Here is a 17,348-nt window from a genome sequence, read left to right as displayed (position 1 = left end):
ATTGCAGAGTAAAATTCTGAACAGGGGGTATGGGTGCAGAGTACATACTTATTTGAAACGTTGAAATTTTGGCATTTTTCACAAATACCATTTTCTTGTGTATATATTTTTCGAAATAGCTTATTTACTATTTTTCTTATTTGGGATTACGTCTTTAATAATTGTTAAATTGTGGAGCTCTAAGTCTGCCATCCAAAATTTTATAACCATAAATGGTTTGCATAAATCTATAATTAGGTATCCCATAATTTCTATGAAGTACATGTAACATTGATACTTGTTTTAGCAATCTAATCTATTGACCTTATTCCTTAAGAGACTTGACTTTGATCTGATCGTGATATTTAAGTCTTTGTAAAATTTTGTACAGTACAGGTTTTAAAAGGATAAGTGTAGTGGTGCTACCAAATCAGTCATAAGATGCAGATAATGCCTCAAAGTATCAGTGGGTTTAGCTTAACAGCTTTAACATATATCTTTAAAACCCATTATAAACAGCACATTAACATCGTTCCTCTTATATACACACTCAGGTACTTGTATATTTAAAATGATTTATGGTTTTAATTTTTATAAAGTGTGTGCTATTTGTTGTAGAAGTTTTAGTGAAGCTGCTCCAAAACCACCCAGACCAACACACTTAGAACGCACTGCTAATCAGTTTCGGCAAATGTGTTTTTACAAGGCTTTAGTTCACCAAATAAAAGATGCGTCTGATAAAGTTAGGACATTGACATTAAAAGTTGATGAACCAGGGATTTCTTTTAAAGCGGGACAATGGTATGTTTTGGTAAGTTTATATTATGTTAAATTTGGTGACCTGATAGTTCAGATATGTTTTTATCCAGGGTTGACTTTTATATACCCAATGTTGATATTATATCTGGCTATAGTATGACTTCGGCTCCGTATTTAGCTGAAAAATATGGGATTTTAGATTTGGCTGTCAAGTACAGTAGCTACCCACCCACACATTGGATACACAAAGAGGTCCATTTGGAATTTCTTACACCTCCTTAATCAATTTTTAAAGTTTATTGACTTCAATCTTATTTTTTTCTAGTGCTATATTGGTTCTGAAGTGACGATTAGGGTTGGTGGAGAATTTTTCTACGACCCTCAACCTAAGACAAAATCCGCTACAGCTGATTTGCTATTACTCGGTGGTGGTGTTGGAATTAATCCAATGGTATCAATAGCTAATCATTACATTAAGGTTGTAACGAATAAGACAGAGGGTCTTAATCCAGGAAAATTAAAACTCTTTTACTGCGCAAAAACGTGTCACGATTTAGTGTTTAGGGTAAGTTTTGGATTGGTTTATAGTATAATATATAGCTAATGTTTCATTGTTTTATTGGAAGACGCCATTTGAAATTTTAGCATCGAAACTTCCATCTATAGACTGCAAATTTTACGTAACCCAAGAAGAAGCAAATGCTAAACTTCCAGAAAATACTTTCAGTGAGACTAAATTTGAGGGTATTTTGAAAAAAAAATCAGTTTCATTCCGGGGTTTTTGTTTAGAGGGAAGAATTAATAGGACTGTGCTAGAAGATTCTTTAAAAGGAATGGACATTGGTAACCTTTTATGTTACATCTGCGGACCTACAGCTATGATTGAAAACATGGAAAATTTACTTCAACAAATAGGAATTGAGAAAGACAGTATCAAGTTTGAGAAATGGCTGTGAAACAGCTTTATTTTTATACACAATCAAATGCAAAAACAATTTACATGTGTAGCCTCTTGTATATATAAAAGTATACTGTTATATTAAGTAGATTGAATTTTTATACATATTTACAAATACTGAAAAATGCGCAAATCTATGTTAATTTTGGGAAAATTTAGATTTTGACTGGTTTATGGTCATCATCCTCATCTTCGTGAAATTCCTTAAAACAGGGTTTACAATATAAGTCATTGCTACAGCTAGGGCAGCGGACGGAAGCGTCTTCATTACAAATTACACACCTAAAAATTATAAATGAATTAATTCCTATTGAATGGAAATATATGAAGTGTATCATAACGCACCAGGGCAGATCCTCTTCTTTTGGTTCAGCTTCTGTTTTAGTGTTGGGTAGTTTTATAGCATCACATTCCAGTTTTTCGTCTAATTCAGCTTCAGCCAAGAACTTTCCCATCAATTTCTTCACTTGAGTTGCTTCATCTTCACTCTCTGGAGACTCTGTGTCCATTTTCTCAGCTGAATTTTTGTCTATTGATTTAGATCTCAATACCGCAGTTTCAAACTTTAGTTTAGCCAATCTTTCTGCTATTTCATCCTCAGGTTTGACTAATCTATTGCTTAATTCAACTTCTTCTTGGTATTGGGCTAGAAGATCTGCAGCTTTTTCGGTTTCAGTTCGGTTATCAGGTGGTTTATATATAACTGTATGTAATGGTTTGACATAATGCGTTGATGGCAAATTTTTCAGCTGGGCTAGACGATTAATAATGTCCTCTTCAGGAGGTATATAGTTAGATGCCCCTGCTGGTTGTTGATCCTGCTTCAGTTTCCTTAACCTTTCTTCTAGTTCCTCATCTGTTACATTCATTATTATTGCACTGTTTGCACACTCTAGGGTTATTTTCCGAATTTTAAAATTTTGTTTGAATTAACTTCCTGCAAGAATAAACGCGACAGTCGAATGAGTCGTACTCAATTACTCAAAGTATTATTATCAAAGGAAGTCAGGTGTCGTATTCACACCCGCCTGAAAATGACGCAACACTTTATTCATTTGAAGCCCGCGAATTTTGAATTTGGAGGTTTTTCCATGGCCAACTTTTATGGCGACCAACTCATTCCTTGAAGTTTCTAAAATTGTGTTCTTCTGGTTCTTCTTTGGGTTGTTCCGATTGCTCCCAGAGTGGTCCAAAAGTTGATGAGCATAGAAATAACTAGAACGATTTTTTTAATATTTCGATGCGTGCCGGTTAGAACCATAGAGATAGAAGTAAGTAGAGGAATTATTGAATCTGGGAAAGTGAAGACCGCGCGTGCGGTCTTGCGCGTGCTCTGCGTTAAATTGCGAAAATATGTGGCGTCATCTATAGCCGCGATAAAATAAAAACGTTCTTTGTTCTGGTGCTAAGTCCTTTTATGTAATTTTGGAGTGTGTGGTGCGAAGACCCCGCTGTCATAGGCACCAAATAAATATCTTTCTTATTTTGAAAAAAATAAATAAGGCAACCACCAACCAGCTGGTTGTCACGTGGTGGAAGTCTACGAGAGAAAAAGACGTTTTAGAGTAATAATTTAAATTAATAGTCGTAACTTGGTGAGTAGATATTTTACTTATTTTTCTTTAATATCAAGTTTCATTAATATTTTTTATAATTTAATAGAAAATCTAAACATTTTGCCCAAAGAGAGAATTGAATTCAAGGCTGCTGATCTCATTGTCCCTGAAAAAGAATTAGCTTGGTGAGCTTTTTCCTAACAAGTTCTTTTTGTAATTGATGATTGATGTCTCGGCTTATTTTCCTGAGTCTTATGTTTACATAAATTTTTATGATCTTTTTCATTAGAACATTTACGTGGTGTTGGGAGCCAAGCTCATCATCAAACATATGTTCATGTAAAGTTGGAAAAGTATCCACTGCAACTAACTGACTCAGCACCAAACATTCGATTTTCAAGTTTATGTTTTTAGCCGCAGTTTTTATTGGTATGAAATACCTCACTGCTTTCTCGGTTAAACTGCAAATTTTAACAACACTAGCAGAAGGACGACATAATCCACCATTATCCTTTAAAAGTAATAGAAGTTTGGTTTGGTCAATTTGTAACCCTTCAGGTTCATTTTCCCCCGTATACTTATTTTTTTTTACTTTTTCTGTGTTTTATTTACTTTTGTTATTACGTTTTCCCCGCACTCTTGACCCTCTAAATTTACAGTTTTTGTTAAGTATTCGTAAAGCCCCATACATCAAATTTCTTAGAATTCCGAGCTCTATTTAATGAAACTAATCCCCGTGTTAAATATAAATTTAATTTAATGATAAACTAAAAACTTAAATAACTTTTGAACCATACATACAAATTAATTAGTGTTTATAAGCCTTATAGAACTCGATCAAACCCCACGATAAAATATAAAATTAAGATAATTAATTAAACCATTCTCTCAATATAAATTATAAACTAAATCCCTGCCTTCGGCAACGCTAAAATTAATCCCTCGCTAATTAAAGTGTTTTTATTTCGGTCACAAGACCATGGTGCAATACATTAAGCAAACTTTCCCAGCCCAGATTTCCCTAAAACTTTCCGAACTAAACCAGTAAAGCTCCCTCAGCTTACAGCGATCCCATGAAGTCATTTTAAGTCCACAAGCTTCATATTAACTATCAGGTAGCAAGATCCCAAGAAAAGCGGACGTTTTCCAAGGTTGCCGCCATAGGGTCAAGAGGGCGCCCGGACGTTTCCGCTTGGAGACAGAAAATCGGGAACCTCGAGACTCTCTGGCATTTCCCCCCGCAATCCCAAGCGAACTTTCGTAAATCGGACAACGTCACCACCGCATGACTAGACACGAGTCTTAAATACACCAATGACCTAGGTAAAATGGGAGGTCACCAGTTGCTTTTTGTTTCAACCCCGCCCCCCCATAATCCGAACAAAACCAAGAGAGAAGTTGAGAGAAGTGAAGAAGTCTGCTTTTGCAAGAACGGACAGGACTCTGCTTTGGCAGACCTGGACAGAACTTGACAGAACTCTGCTTCTCGGGCAAGAGAAGAACCATGTCGAAATAAATATAAAATAATGTGCGATGAAGTCGCGCTTAAATATTAATTAACCCTCAATGCAAACCACATGATCGGAACAACCCTCACTGATTGCCTAGATGACCCACAGCCAGGACATTCCGACCGGAAGAGTATAAGCCGAACAGTAATGAGTCTGAGAAGCGTTATGCCCTCTACACCCTCGAATCACCTGTTGATCACCCAATATCTAGCCATTCCGAGAGAAGACAGCCAGATGACCGAGACCGATTCCCTAGCCTAGCCGGACATTTCAGACTGAAACCCGAAGTACCTACGCCCCCGTCAGCTTGTGAAGTAAAAGAATATAGGAAGAAACCCGCAATCCGGCCGCCAAACCGTAGACGAGTAAATAAAGAGAATTAAAGAAAAGTGTGAATAAAGAAACGCGTAAACAAGCAATCCCCAAAGACGTCCCGTTCTGTGAAGTGCGTGTGTCGGGCATCTTACGTAAGCCGAGGAAAGAGAAAACCCGTAAACGGAGAGACGACAACGTAGCGGAGGACACCGAAACCAAGTGATGAGTAGAATTTCCATCATAACCCCCCCCCCCCCTGTAGAGTACCCAGGGCCGAAATACGAAGTAGCCAGTGAAAAGTAGAGAAAAAGTTTTAGAAAAGAAAGCTTAATCCCTCGCTATTGTCCGAGAAAAGGATTTAAGACAGGTCCCCTCGAGGTTGAGAGTTCATTCTGCTTCTTGTATTTATACAGTTCGGATTACTTTTTCCGTTCGCGTTGTGCCCTCGCCGTTGTTATTATTTTGAGTTAATTATTGTCATTGTTTAATTGTAGAATCTTTAATTGTAGTATTTAATTGTAGTGTTTATTATTATTTAGTGTAAGTGTATATTTGTTTCTGCCCCCTCCATCCTTCGAAACCAAGATGCCTGAGAGTAGGGATACCGGAACTGATCCCATAGAAAATAGTAAGAGATAGTTTCATTAACAAATTTAAGGTCAAAGAGTGTATTATTAGTGTTTAAATTCCCCTCTTATATTGGAAAAAGCTAAAAGAACCATAGTAGAGATGGCCTAACCATCACTAGAAGCGAAGTAAGATTATCCCCTCAGTTCCCCCCGCAATTTTGTTCATTGTTTTTGTATTTTAGTGTTATTTATAAATTTGAGTGTTAAATAAAGATTTTGTGATTGATTAACGACAAAGGGTTTCCATTCTGAATTCGAATCTCCCCCTCTTTTTTTATTTTTTTTCTTTTCCCTGTAAGTAACCCCCCTCTCTCAGATTTAATTCACTCCACGATAAGGCCACGACTCGCATTTTGTCGCCATCTTCCCCCCGCCTTGGTGAATTAAAATCTATGAGCAAGGGTTAGGAATATTTCCGTCCATAAAATCTATGACGAATTCCTTAAAAAACCTTACAAATTGCGCGATAGTCATGATTTCTTAGTGGGGAATTCTTATCATACAAAGCAGCTAAACATGTTTGGCATTTAAGTTCCCTTTTTAGTTTTTTCACTACAAATCCACTCATATAATAAATTATGTTATCTCTAAAGATGTTGGATGTTGATGTTTCATCAGTAAGGAACAAAATGAAATTATCTAATTCTTCCTCTAGTGTTTCGGGCAAAATGAGGATGTCCTTGCTTGGAACTGTAATCTCGCATAAATTTGGAACATGAGTATTATCCAATGCAATCACGTTACCACTTTGTGAAGTTTCAATTTTTGTAACTAAAGTGTTTTTGTACGCAGCTGTGAATTGTCTACAGGTGGGATTGTTGTTCCACCCTCCTCTCTGACGAATTGTATTAAAGTACAATTCTAAATGGTCCTGAGAAAGCTTGTAGGTTAGAAGGTACCTTTAAAGTAAATATTTAATTAAAAACTTTATGTTGATCAAAATAACAATTTTTACTTTAGTGGTGTTGGGATTTTGAACAGGTTTCCCACTCTTTTATAGTCCGGGGTGGTTTTTAGGGGAGAGCTATTTCGGCGGACTGAAACACCGAAGTGTGAGACCTAATTACGTTAGTAATGGTTACTCAAATTTTCCGTTAACTCTTCTATTTTGAGTGTCGCTAAGCCTACTTTTCGCCAAATAAGAAAAAGACAACTTTTTACAAACGGTTTTTACGCGAGAGGGAGCTTTTTTTATTTATTTATTTCGCGTGCTGAGCGCTGCGCGCTGCACGCTTTCGCTCGTAACAAATATATTATCGTTATACAATACAATATTTTGTTATGCGTTTAACGGTTAGTTTGAAATTTTGATTGTTTTATATATAGGGTAACTAATAACAAATAAAGTGCAATCTTTTAAGCGCGCAATTTACTCTTGACGCGAGTTTTTTAATACTCCCGCCCGAAATGCGATTCAGCATTTCATCTTTTTTTTTTAATTCCGCGCCTCTAATTAGCAAATTTCCAACTGGAACAGGTGTTGAATTGATCTTCTCAATAACGTACCGTTCGCTGTGCGCACGATACAAGACCGATTTTTACCGTCGCAACTGAGTCGCGTTTGTTCCACTACGGCCATTTTCCACATATGTTTTGAAAGTTTATCGTCGTGCACTAGAACGACATCGCCCACTTTGAAGTTGGATTCCGTTTTAGTTGGTTGGGTGTGATGCGCGGATCTTAACTCCATCAAGTATTCCCTTTTCCATCGCGCGCATAGTCTTTCCATAACGATGAGACGATGACGTTCTCTCCTTTTCATCTCCTCGCGAGTTTGATTGCCTGTGTTGATTTTTATTTGTTGCGGTGGTAAATTGGTTAATCTTTTTCCAATCAGCATATGGGCAGGGGTTAAGGGTTCTGGCTCGTCAGCTTCCGAATTTACGTAAGTCAATGGTCTGGAATTAATGACAGCTTCAACTTCAGCTAATACCGTCTGCATTTCTGTATAACGTAGGGTGATTTTGCCTACACCTTTCTTCAGTGTGGTTTTCGTGGATCTAATGAGCCTTTCCCAAAAACCACCCCACCAGGGTGCTCTCTCGGCAATAAATTTCCAAATTATTCCGTGATTCGCGAAATAGTCTTTTACTTCCGGTTTTTGAATGTTTTGCCATATCGCTTTCAGTTCCGAGTTTGCTTTTACGAAACACTTTGCGTTGTCCGAAAATACTTGACTAGGAAGTCCTCTTTTAGAGACGAATCGTCGGAAAGCGAGTAAGAAATCTTCGGTTGATTGAGTTTGAACTAGCTCTAAATGTACCGCTCTGGTCGCTGCACACGTAATAAGACACACGTAAGCCTTCTCTAAATCTCCGTCCTTGTTTGTTCCTTTGATGAACAATGGCCCACAAAAATCTATACCGATAACTGTGAAAGCTTCGGTAAAGGTGCTCCGTTCCGCCGGAAGAGGCGCGAAAGGCATTTCACCTGGTTTGGACCTGAATCGTTTACATAGTGCGCAGTTGCTTACGACCTTTTTCGCTAGCTGTTTACCCGCTGGAACCCAGTACCTCGAACGTAGTTGCGTGAACGTGGCTTGAACACCTCCGTGAATAACTTGGTTGTGACATTCTTGGGTTATTAGGTAAGCCAGTCTTTCGTCTTTGTTGATTATTGCTGGATGCCTTTCCTCGTAGCTCAGGTCTGACTGTACCAACCGACCGCCTACACGGATTAATCCGTCGGCTCCTAGAAACGGTGTTAAGGAAAGAATTTTAGAGTTTGAGGGAATTTTTTCTTGGTTTTGTAAGGCTTGAAGTTCATCTGGATAGTTCATTTGTTGGATTGATTTTACCCAAAGGTTTTCAGCGTTCCAAAGTTCCGTCGCTGTTAACGGAACAGTTTGTTTTTCTTTTTTCATATTCTTTATACATCGTAATACCCAAGCTGTAATTCTCAATGGTTTCCTCCAAGTACTAAATTTCTCGAGACTAATCAAGTTTTGAACGCCTAAAGTTTCTTTGGTTTTGGTAGTCAATACGATTGTTTTTCTTCTCTCGACTTTCAATGCCTCTCGTGGTATTTGCTCCGTCGGATTCTTTGGCCAATTTTCCTTCTCTAATACTAGCCAAGGTGGACCATTAAACCAGATGTCTCCATTAATCAATTTCTTAACTTCGATTCCCCTTGATAGAAGGTCTGCTGGATTTCCGCTACCGGGGCAGTGTGACCACGAACTCGGGTTTGATATTTTTTGGATTTCAGCGACTCTATTTGATACAAAAGGTAGCCAAGTCTTGGGATTATCTTTAACCCAGTGTAACGCTATTGTTGAATCACTCCACATGTAAATGGCTAAATTATCTTGATCGAAAACGTCCTTAACGTGATTGACTAGCTTGGCTCCGAGCAGACACGCTAGCAATTCCAGTCTGGGTAGAGACATATCGGGCTGCTTTTTCTTCAGTGGCGCGACTTTCGCTTTTGCACAGACGAAAGATACTCCGACCTTCTTGCTTTCAGTTTCGAACCTGATGTAAATTACAGCTCCGTACGCTTTAACACTGCTGTCACAGAAACAATGGAGTTGTTGCGATTTGATTTTCTCTTGATAGTAGCATCTCGGTAATTTTAGGCCTCGGAGTTCCTCCATCTCGTTGGTCCATTTTTGGAATTCGCTGACAATTTCGATAGGGAGTTCTTCGTCCCACGTTTTCTCAAGGTCCCAGAGCTTTTGGAATATGATTTTTGCACGAATGGTATACGGCGCCAAAATGCCTATAGGGTCGAAAATCTGGGCGACTGTGCCGAGAATAAATCGTTTGGTTGGTTTTGGGTTTTTCAGAGCGTCTAATATTTTGGAAAGGTGAAAAGTTATGACGTCTTCATTCTTGTCCCATTGCAATCCTAAGACCTTTTGCGGTTTGTTGATTTCGTTTAATTTTTCTTCGGTAACGAATTTTTCGTCTTCTCGCCATCTTTTCTCTAAAGCCTCCGAGTTTGATCGCCATTTTCTTAGGAGCATCCCCGCTTCCTTCATAACTTTGTTGGCTTTTGATGACATCTCGTACGCCTTGTCATCGGTTTCATTTCCGGTTATCCAGTCATCTACATACAGATCGTTGAGTAGGCCAATGATCTCTTCTCTGTTTTGATCATATTTTTTCAAATGTAGCTTTATCGTAGCCGCCAAAAGGAAAGGGGAGCTAGTGATTCCGAACGCGGCCCGCGTCACTCGAAGGACCTGGAACTCATCTTTTTTTATTTTACCGTCCTCTTCTATTACCCAAAGAAATCTCAAGGAATCTCTGTCTTCCGGCGCGAGTTCTACTTGAAGGAATGCCTTTTCTATGTCTGCGGTGATAGCTACAGCGTGTTTGCGGAAACGTAAACAAATAATGAGCAGGTCGGTGAGTAAGTTTGGCCCGCTGGCTAAGCATTCGTTTAGTGATGGTGCTCCTATGACGTGCGCCCCGCCGTCGTAGACGACTCGAAGCTTCGTTGTGCTGCTCGAATCCCTAGTAACTCCTTGATGAGGGAGATAAAACGTTCCTGGGGTAGCCGGTGTCTCTACTATTTCTATTATTCCGTTTTCAAGTTGCTCTTTGATAATGTTTTTATAATCTTCGTAAAATTTAGGTTTTTCGTCAAACTTTTTCACTAAGCTTTTCATTCGTTTTGTCGCCACGGCAATGTTGTTTGGTAGATTACTCTTCTCAGTGAGCCAAGGTAATTTTACTTGGTAACGTTCTCCATTGAAAATAGCATTACTTTCAAACTCTTCTATTATTTTTTCGTTTGTTGGAACTCGTTCTTCGTTAATCTTGATGCCAAGTGATTCTAGTTCCCAAAAGTTTCGAATAGTGTCAGAGACCTTTATTTCTTCAGCACTGACGCGTAACACTTGAACCGTGTCGTAACTTCCGATTCGGTTCACGTTTATTGGTCCTTGTAAGGTCCAACCCAGAATAGTGTTTTGCGCTACTAATGATGGGCTCAACCTCTCTACTGTTTTGGTAACGAACTGCCAATAGTAGTCGCTTCCTATGAGAACGTCTATGTTGGAGGCGCTCTTCGGTCCTTGCACAAATTCGTCCGCTAATTGTAAATTGTTGGTTTTTACGAATTTTTCTATTTCTTCGCAACTGACATTAGTGACTGCTTGACACAGGTAGGGTACCTCTATAGCCACTACTTCTATTTTGTTCCCATCTCCGTTGACATTTTCTAAGGTTAACCGTACTTTCCGTCTTCGGGAAGTATCAGGTTTTTCATTTCCAAAGTTGTTTAGGGTGAGCGTGGTAACTCCTATTACTGGTAGGTTAAGTTGACGAGATATTTTTTCCTGAACGAAGGTGGCTTCGCTTCCCCCGTCCAGCAGGCATCTTACGCGCGACCCGTTGTTTTGAGAGTCGACGCGGGGGTTTCTAGCTATCGCTCGTGCTGTTTGCAAAAATACCGCGCGATTAGTCGTAACAGAGGCGCATGTTTAGGGTTCGACGTTGTTTTTCTCGTGAGGCTTTGATTTTTCATCGTTTTTAGGTTTTGATTTTGGTGCTTTTTTGTTGGCGATACTTGAAGGACAGACTGCCATATTGTGATTTTTGTGACAGATTCTGCAAGATTTAAACTTTGACGGACAATTTCTAATTCCGTGATTCTTCTTCAAGCAATTGAAACATCGCTTATCCACGTAAATTTTTTCTCGTTTCGCCTCTATTGAGTATGCCTCGCAATTTGCTGAGCCATGCGTGTCAACTTCGCAGAAAATACAAAATGGTACGTTCCTCGATACAACTTGTGTCGAAAGTGCGGATGCTGAACTCTGATAAAACTGGCTTCCGTTGTCCCGAAGCTCGTTTTTCTGTTGCTTTACTGGGAGATGAGTCTCAAATTTTTCCTTTTCGGTTTTTCGGCCTAAAAAATTGCATCTTTCGCGGCTTTCAACTTCTTTACGCAAAAAAGCTACGAGCGTGTCGACGTTCCACTCGGCGTCCGACGTACGCGTTCGGCTATAGTCAAGCCTAATTTCTTCCGGTATAACTCTCAAAATCGCTGGGCATAGACACGAACCGCTATTACCCGTGTCAACACCTAAAGCTTTCAAACTACGAATATGATATTCGCACGTCAAAAGCAAATTACGCAACGCCGTTATATCTCTAACTTTAAGCACGGGATCTAATTGTAACATTAAAGTTTGATGGTGATTAATCATAGCATCTGTCCTGCCATACGTATCTTTCAATAATTTTACAGCTGCATCGTACGAACTATCCGTAGCCTCGACTTCGTAACTAGCTACGAGATTTCTAGCCTCGCCAGTTAAATATGACAGTAAATAATTAAACTTTTCTACTTTAGGAAGATCAGTGCTATCCACAGCCGCGTTGTATCTACTCCAAAATCCGTTGAACTTCGAAATGTCTCCATCGAAGGTTGGCATTTTCAGCTCTGGTAATCTAGTCACTGATAATGATTGCCCGTTGCATCCGATGGGCGATGAAGAGTTCGAATTGATGTTATTGTTGTTCGAAACTGTCGTTGTCGCGGCTTTAATTCTTCGGTTGGCTCTTGACTTGGTCAAAGTGATTTTATCGGCGTTGCGATTGGCATCCTTTAATTCCTTTCGAAGTTCTTTGAGGTTGATCGTTAGGTCTTGTACCTTTTGCTCGAGGGGACCTAAAACTGTCTCCTTTTGGATGAGTAGCGTTAAGCTATCCTCTATTTCGTCAACTGCTGATTCTGGATTTCTGATTAGCGCTTCCAGTTCGTTGATTAGTTTTGATATTTGAGACCGCACTGTTTGTCTTTGCATTTTTAGACGACGTAGCTCCATCGGCTCTTGCGGATTTAAATCCTCATCTGGATCTTCTCCAAAAACGTCCGTGTACTCTTCTTCAGATGACTCTCCTACTTCATTTGTGTTTTTCTCTTTCTCCACTTCTATGGCCGTTGATGGTTGTGTTTGATCTTTTCTTCTTGGCATTTTTTTTTGTTTGGGTTTTACTTTTGCTTTGTACTAACTCACTTTAAACTAACGTTTCACACTGCGAACTGAGTATCTCGACTTTTCCTTCCCGGGTTTCGGCACCAAATGTTGGGATTTTGAACAGGTTTCCCACTCTTTTATAGTCCGGGGTGGTTTTTAGGGGAGAGCTATTTCGGCGGACTGAAACACCGAAGTGTGAGACCTAATTACGTTAGTAATGGTTACTCAAATTTTCCGTTAACTCTTCTATTTTGAGTGTCGCTAAGCCTACTTTTCGCCAAATAAGAAAAAGACAACTTTTTACAAACGGTTTTTACGCGAGAGGGAGCTTTTTTTATTTATTTATTTCGCGTGCTGAGCGCTGCGCGCTGCACGCTTTCGCTCGTAACAAATATATTATCGTTATACAATACAATATTTTGTTATGCGTTTAACGGTTAGTTTGAAATTTTGATTGTTTTATATATAGTGTAACTAATAACAAATAAAGTGTAATCTTTTAAGCGCGCAATTTACTCTTGACGCGAGTTTTTTAATAAGTGGAGAATTGGGTGGAACAATGTATTTCTCTGCGATACTCAAAACACTATGAATTGTCACAGCAAAACCCATAATAGCCGTTTTTCGTGTGCTTTCGAGAATTAAGTTGCCATCTTGGTCTGTCAAATTGAATAGAAGGTCTTTTGTCTTCAAAATGTCACTTTTAGTTACTTCCATGTTCGAAAGCCGAATTGGTGACTTGAAACCTTTAGCCCAGGGATTTCTTGAGTTTAAAACATCAAACAATCTGTAAAAACATTGTTAAATTTTCTAGAAAAACCTGCCTAAAAGTAAACACTTCTAGGAACCGATCAATTGATGATATGAGTTTGGATGTTGGTTTACATCCCTCAAATATTGAATCACCAGCCTCTCTCAAGAAGTCTAGACTCTTTGCCACTGAACTGCTAACTGTTTGTACCGCCAAGCTAACCTTCATTTTTTGCGTTTTAAATTTAATGTGAAATTTGGAAAGTTTGTTGGCCAAGGTTAAACCCTCAAATTCTTGGTAGCCTTGAAGGGTAGTGATGTAAGACCACTTGATCAGCTAGTAAATGCGTAAGGTTATTAGGAAAGTGAACCACATTTTTAAAGTATTTTTCTTACTTCACCAGTTCGCCGATCTATCAAGATACCAAAGTGCTCAAATAAATTTCTAAAAAGTTTGATCATATGGCAAGCGTCAAGGATGAAGTGAACCGTTTCACCTGGATCCGCTGGAAGGAAAATATAAAATATAGTAATGTTTAAATAAGCAGTGTTGGGTAGTATTTTAAATACTTTTTCAGTATTTAGTATTTTTTTTAAATACCTTTAAAGAAATGTATTTAGTATTTTATTTTAAATACATTTTTTCTTGTATTTGAACAAAATACTGCATATTATTAGCGAAAATACCATCAAGTTGCAAGTGGAAGAAATACATGTAATTCATATTCACCCACAAACTCGTGATAAAATTCCGCTTATCACACGTGGTGACTTTGGAGTAGCGAGTACTCTAGTCTTACGAGACAATCCGTCTTTTATACAGCACGTTAAAGTGGAATATTCTCAATCTTTCGATTATTCTGGCATTTTTTCCGCTTTTCAAGAAATTACAGTATTTTGAGTATTTAGTATTTTAAAATACTAAAATAAAGTATTTTATTTTAAATACTTTACGTTAAAAGTATTTAGTATTTCATTTTAAATACCGAAAGTAAAGTATTTTACCCAACACTGACAATAAGATGGCGCACCCAGATGCTAATTCCCTCTTGAAACACTACTTTTAGGGAATAGACCACCTGGCCCCCCATGTAGTGAAGAAAGAAATTCATTAAATTTTCACTTTCTGGGTGCGCCAACGAAACATTTTTTTGTTTGTACCAGGATTTGGGAAACGGCATTCAATGATTTCTTCAGTTATTATAATACCAAGTGATTGAGCCATGGTAATATTGCTCCTGAGTCCGTCACAAACTAATGCTATACATTTGGCACCTGTTTTTTGTAGTTTAAATAGGCATTCTGTCACAAGATTCTTAAGCAAATAGCTTGGGGTTCCATGGACAAGGAAATATCCAATAGGTTCTTTCCAATGCCCATTGATGGCTACCGCCATAAAAACCAGTGCTGAAGTGGCGATTTCATCTGTATCTTGTGTGTCATGATCTAACCCGACATTTACGTACTGGTATGCTTTTGGCGAATAAAAATGCATTGTCATAGCAAAACTTCGAATTAACTGAGTATATTTTTGCTTCTTTTTATTTTTTAGTCCTGTTTGGTGCAAAAATTTAAACAACTCAATTGAAGTTGATCCAAACCTCTGTTCAATGTCGAGCGCATTTTCTTCTAAGAGCAGATTTTTTCTTGTAATTTGATGAAGCATGTGCTTCAGAGAGGACAATTTTAAATCTTTTCTTTTCTTTGCTTGTTTAGCTATTTTGAGTTGTTTCCGAAGAGTTTGGACTTTGTTCCTTTCAATTTCTAAACTTCTTTGGAGCGCTAAGCAGTGCAAAGATGTTTGAGTTGATTTATTTTGAACCTCCACTGTCTCCATTGTTCCAGTTTGAATCTCAAGAGTTTCTTTTTCGCGAATCAGTATTGGAGATTCATTACCACTGAAATATGTCTGTAATTCATAAACAGAATATTTGTTAATTTTAAGCAGGCAAGTATTAAGTTCTGCTTCAATTGCCTACATGATCGTGATTTGTTTTTTCCCTAAGGACTTAGCATTTTCAATATCCGTTGTTTCAACACCAAGAACTCCAATCATTTGGTCATCTTTAGTAAAATTAATTGCAGTAAATTCATTAGGTGATTTGTCATTTGAGGTCTCCACTTCCATCCCTACATACTGCGAATTTCAAAAAATGTAATATAATTTCAATTTATTTACCAAAACAGTAAAAACTAATATATTTATTATTAGGGCGGTGCCTACATTATTAATAACATGGACACCAGTTAGGATAGCTACATGGAAGTCATTTGGACACTGACTTTTTGACCGAAATCAAACGTCCCTGGACAACTACTTACTTCTGTGAGATCGTCTGTTTGTACTTCCAACTCAAGACCACAGAAGTATTCATTTGGATCCAAGAATGCAGAGATTTTTGAAAAATCTAATGTCTCTGAAAGATTCTCAGTACTAGGAAGTGCACTGTTGGTTCCAGGCATCTCGGAAGAAGTCTCCATGTCATTGTGCCTGCTATAGCTCCACTATAAAGCCGTTTATTATGTAGCTATCTATTACTACTTTAATTTAACACTAAATAATTAAATACTTTTGTTCCAGTTTTATTAAATTTCAGTTTTAAATCCGAAATTCTTTTTTCCAAAAAGACAGAAGGAATTGCGCATTCTTTTAGTTTTTTCCGCAGTTGATCATGACTCCCCTTTTTGCTAACGCGAAAGTCATCATCTTTGAAGTGTTTTCCACACACAAAATGGTTATTACCAGGTTTGAAGTTTAACCGGTTTATAGCATTTAGCCATTTTTTGCGTTGATGTATGTTAGATTGAGGAAATCTTAACCATAAAAAGTTTATATGAAAAAATATTGAAAATAAACATAACAATTGAAACTTATACTTATGAAAAGATATTTTGTCATTCTTAGAACGACTTTTACAGTTTGCAACAGCACATTTTTTACCCATTTTAGATATTAAAATTCGAATATTTCCAAAATCAACCTTTATTTACTGAATTTCAATCCCTTACATTTTGCGTCAAACCTAAAAAGTTTGAGTTTAGACTACGTACGATTTGAATTTCCTACATTTTTTAATTACTCCACTACTCAATAGATCGCGCCACGTATTTTCGCCATCTAGCGCAGAGCACGCGAAATGACTATCAATAATTTGTCTAGGTTATTCTTATTCTAATGTCTATGGTTAGAACTGTTTACAGTACCTTTAGCCTGTGCTTTTCATCGGCTGGCGTACGACAGTAACGCCATCTCCGCCGCGTCTGTTTAAAAACTATCTCGCCAAAAATACCCAAATAAAATTGTGGTCTCAAGCTCGTCGCTAGACGAGTTTTATTGAAACCTGGGCCGCGTCAAAATTCTGAGAATGAATTCTTCTCTTGAGACACGGCCAACTTAGATCCACTGCTGTGCGAGTAGCAGTGGATCTAAGTTGGCCGTGCTTGAGAAGAGTTCTTCGTGAGAATTTTTCTCCCCGTGAGAACTCGCTAAAATGCGTCAAATGTAAAATGATTCTTCTAAAGATGGCGGCTTACGAAGTTACGATAATCCCACGAACGTAATAAACTAAGCCTTTGACAATAAATATTATTTTTACAGGATTTCACGACAATATATGAAGGAAGGAAAGATTTTATTTATAATTTAAAAGGAAAGGTTTCATAGGAAATTTAACTAACCATTCTATATTATCTGAAATTAATTTTCGTCCACAAAAATATCATAATGTTTATTTTCTTCAGCATCAAGCTAACTTATTAGAATATTAGCTGCCATTTTTATTTGTAATTTGACCGAGTGAGAATGCTCGGAGCCATTCTCACTCTTCTCAAGAGAACTCGTGAAAAGAGATTACGTCATCTCCTGTGAGAAGGACCGTCAAAATTTTGAGAAGTGAGAATTCTCGCTATCAAGGGAAGAATTCTTAGAATTTTGACGTGCCCCAGGGAACTCGGTTA

At 38.0% G+C, this 17,348-nt stretch overlaps 3 protein-coding genes and 2 long non-coding RNA genes across 10 annotated transcripts; 3 read left to right on the top strand and 2 right to left on the bottom strand.

The window, feature by feature from the left end:
• Positions 1-25: 25 nt before the first annotated feature.
• LOC149923534 (oxidoreductase NAD-binding domain-containing protein 1-like) lies at positions 26-1,694 on the top strand. Of its 6 annotated transcripts, none has more exons than XM_090161386.1 (7): positions 26-40; positions 371-533; positions 598-780; positions 849-990; positions 1,064-1,303; positions 1,365-1,464; positions 1,528-1,694. In XM_090161386.1, exons 2-7 carry the CDS (start codon positions 421-423, stop codon positions 1,692-1,694), a joined length of 945 nt encoding a protein of 314 aa, XP_090017512.1. In that variant the 5' UTR covers positions 26-40; positions 371-420. The 6 variants fall into 6 exon arrangements, with proteins under 6 accessions (XP_090017512.1, XP_090017511.1, XP_090017508.1 ...); XM_090161385.1 differs by lacking the exon at positions 26-40 and adding an exon at positions 106-215 and having other exon boundaries at positions 376-533; XM_090161382.1 differs by lacking the exon at positions 26-40 and adding an exon at positions 113-237.
• LOC149923533 (abscission/NoCut checkpoint regulator) lies at positions 1,674-2,958 on the bottom strand. The gene is made up of 2 exons (XM_090161388.1): positions 2,042-2,958; positions 1,674-1,978 (listed from the first exon to the last, which is right to left on the bottom strand). Exons 1-2 carry the CDS (start codon positions 2,563-2,565, stop codon positions 1,852-1,854), a joined length of 651 nt encoding a protein of 216 aa, XP_090017514.1. The 5' UTR covers positions 2,566-2,958; the 3' UTR covers positions 1,674-1,851.
• A 242-nt stretch (positions 2,959-3,200) lies between these two features.
• LOC149923532 (uncharacterized) lies at positions 3,201-4,093 on the top strand. Its single transcript, XR_016477079.1, has 3 exons — positions 3,201-3,291; positions 3,359-3,437; positions 3,542-4,093. It is a non-coding gene; the product is annotated as an uncharacterized LOC149923532 (long non-coding RNA).
• Positions 4,094-7,160: 3,067 nt separating this feature from the next.
• Positions 7,161-12,638, bottom strand: LOC149923531 (uncharacterized). The gene is made up of 2 exons (XM_090161630.1): positions 11,225-12,638; positions 7,161-11,092 (listed from the first exon to the last, which is right to left on the bottom strand). The coding sequence occupies exons 1-2, from the start codon at positions 12,636-12,638 to the stop codon at positions 7,161-7,163; spliced, it is 5,346 nt and encodes a 1,781-aa protein (XP_090017756.1).
• Positions 12,639-13,552: 914 nt separating this feature from the next.
• Positions 13,553-14,741, top strand: LOC149923530 (uncharacterized). Its single transcript, XR_016477018.1, has 4 exons — positions 13,553-13,710; positions 13,796-13,920; positions 14,459-14,617; positions 14,680-14,741. It is a non-coding gene; the product is annotated as an uncharacterized LOC149923530 (long non-coding RNA).
• Positions 14,742-17,348: the final 2,607 nt, after the last annotated feature.

The sequence above is a fragment of the Leiobunum rupestre genome, chromosome 10, assembly GCF_980474605.1.
Source record: "Leiobunum rupestre chromosome 10, qqLeiRupe1.1.hap1, whole genome shotgun sequence".
Lineage (NCBI taxonomy): Eukaryota > Metazoa > Arthropoda > Arachnida > Opiliones > Sclerosomatidae > Leiobunum > Leiobunum rupestre.
Note: the sequence above shows the minus strand (reverse complement) of the source record. Positions and strands in the feature narration are given on the sequence as shown.

What these genes read in the sequence shown, in the direction of transcription:
- LOC149923534 (XM_090161386.1), top strand. Translation starts at nt 421, where the DNA reads ATGCAGATAATGCCTCAAAGTATCAGTGGGTTTAGCTTAACAGCTTTA. An exon ending in TCTTTTAAAGCGGGACAATG is followed by an intron (nt 781 to 848) that starts GTATGTTTTGGT and finishes GTTTTTATCCAG; the next exon opens with GGTTGACTTTTATATACCCA. An exon ending in GTCACGATTTAGTGTTTAGG is followed by an intron (nt 1,304 to 1,364) that starts GTAAGTTTTGGA and finishes TTTTATTGGAAG; the next exon opens with ACGCCATTTGAAATTTTAGC.
- LOC149923533 (XM_090161388.1), bottom strand. Translation starts at nt 2,565, where the DNA reads ATGAATGTAACAGATGAGGAACTAGAAGAAAGGTTAAGGAAACTGAAG. An exon ending in AAAGAAGAGGATCTGCCCTG is followed by an intron (nt 1,979 to 2,041) that starts GTGCGTTATGAT and finishes TATAATTTTTAG; the next exon opens with GTGTGTAATTTGTAATGAAG.
- LOC149923531 (XM_090161630.1), bottom strand. Translation starts at nt 12,638, where the DNA reads ATGCCAAGAAGAAAAGATCAAACACAACCATCAACGGCCATAGAAGTG. An exon ending in TATGGCAGTCTGTCCTTCAA is followed by an intron (nt 11,093 to 11,224) that starts GTATCGCCAACA and finishes TTTTGCAAACAG; the next exon opens with CACGAGCGATAGCTAGAAAC.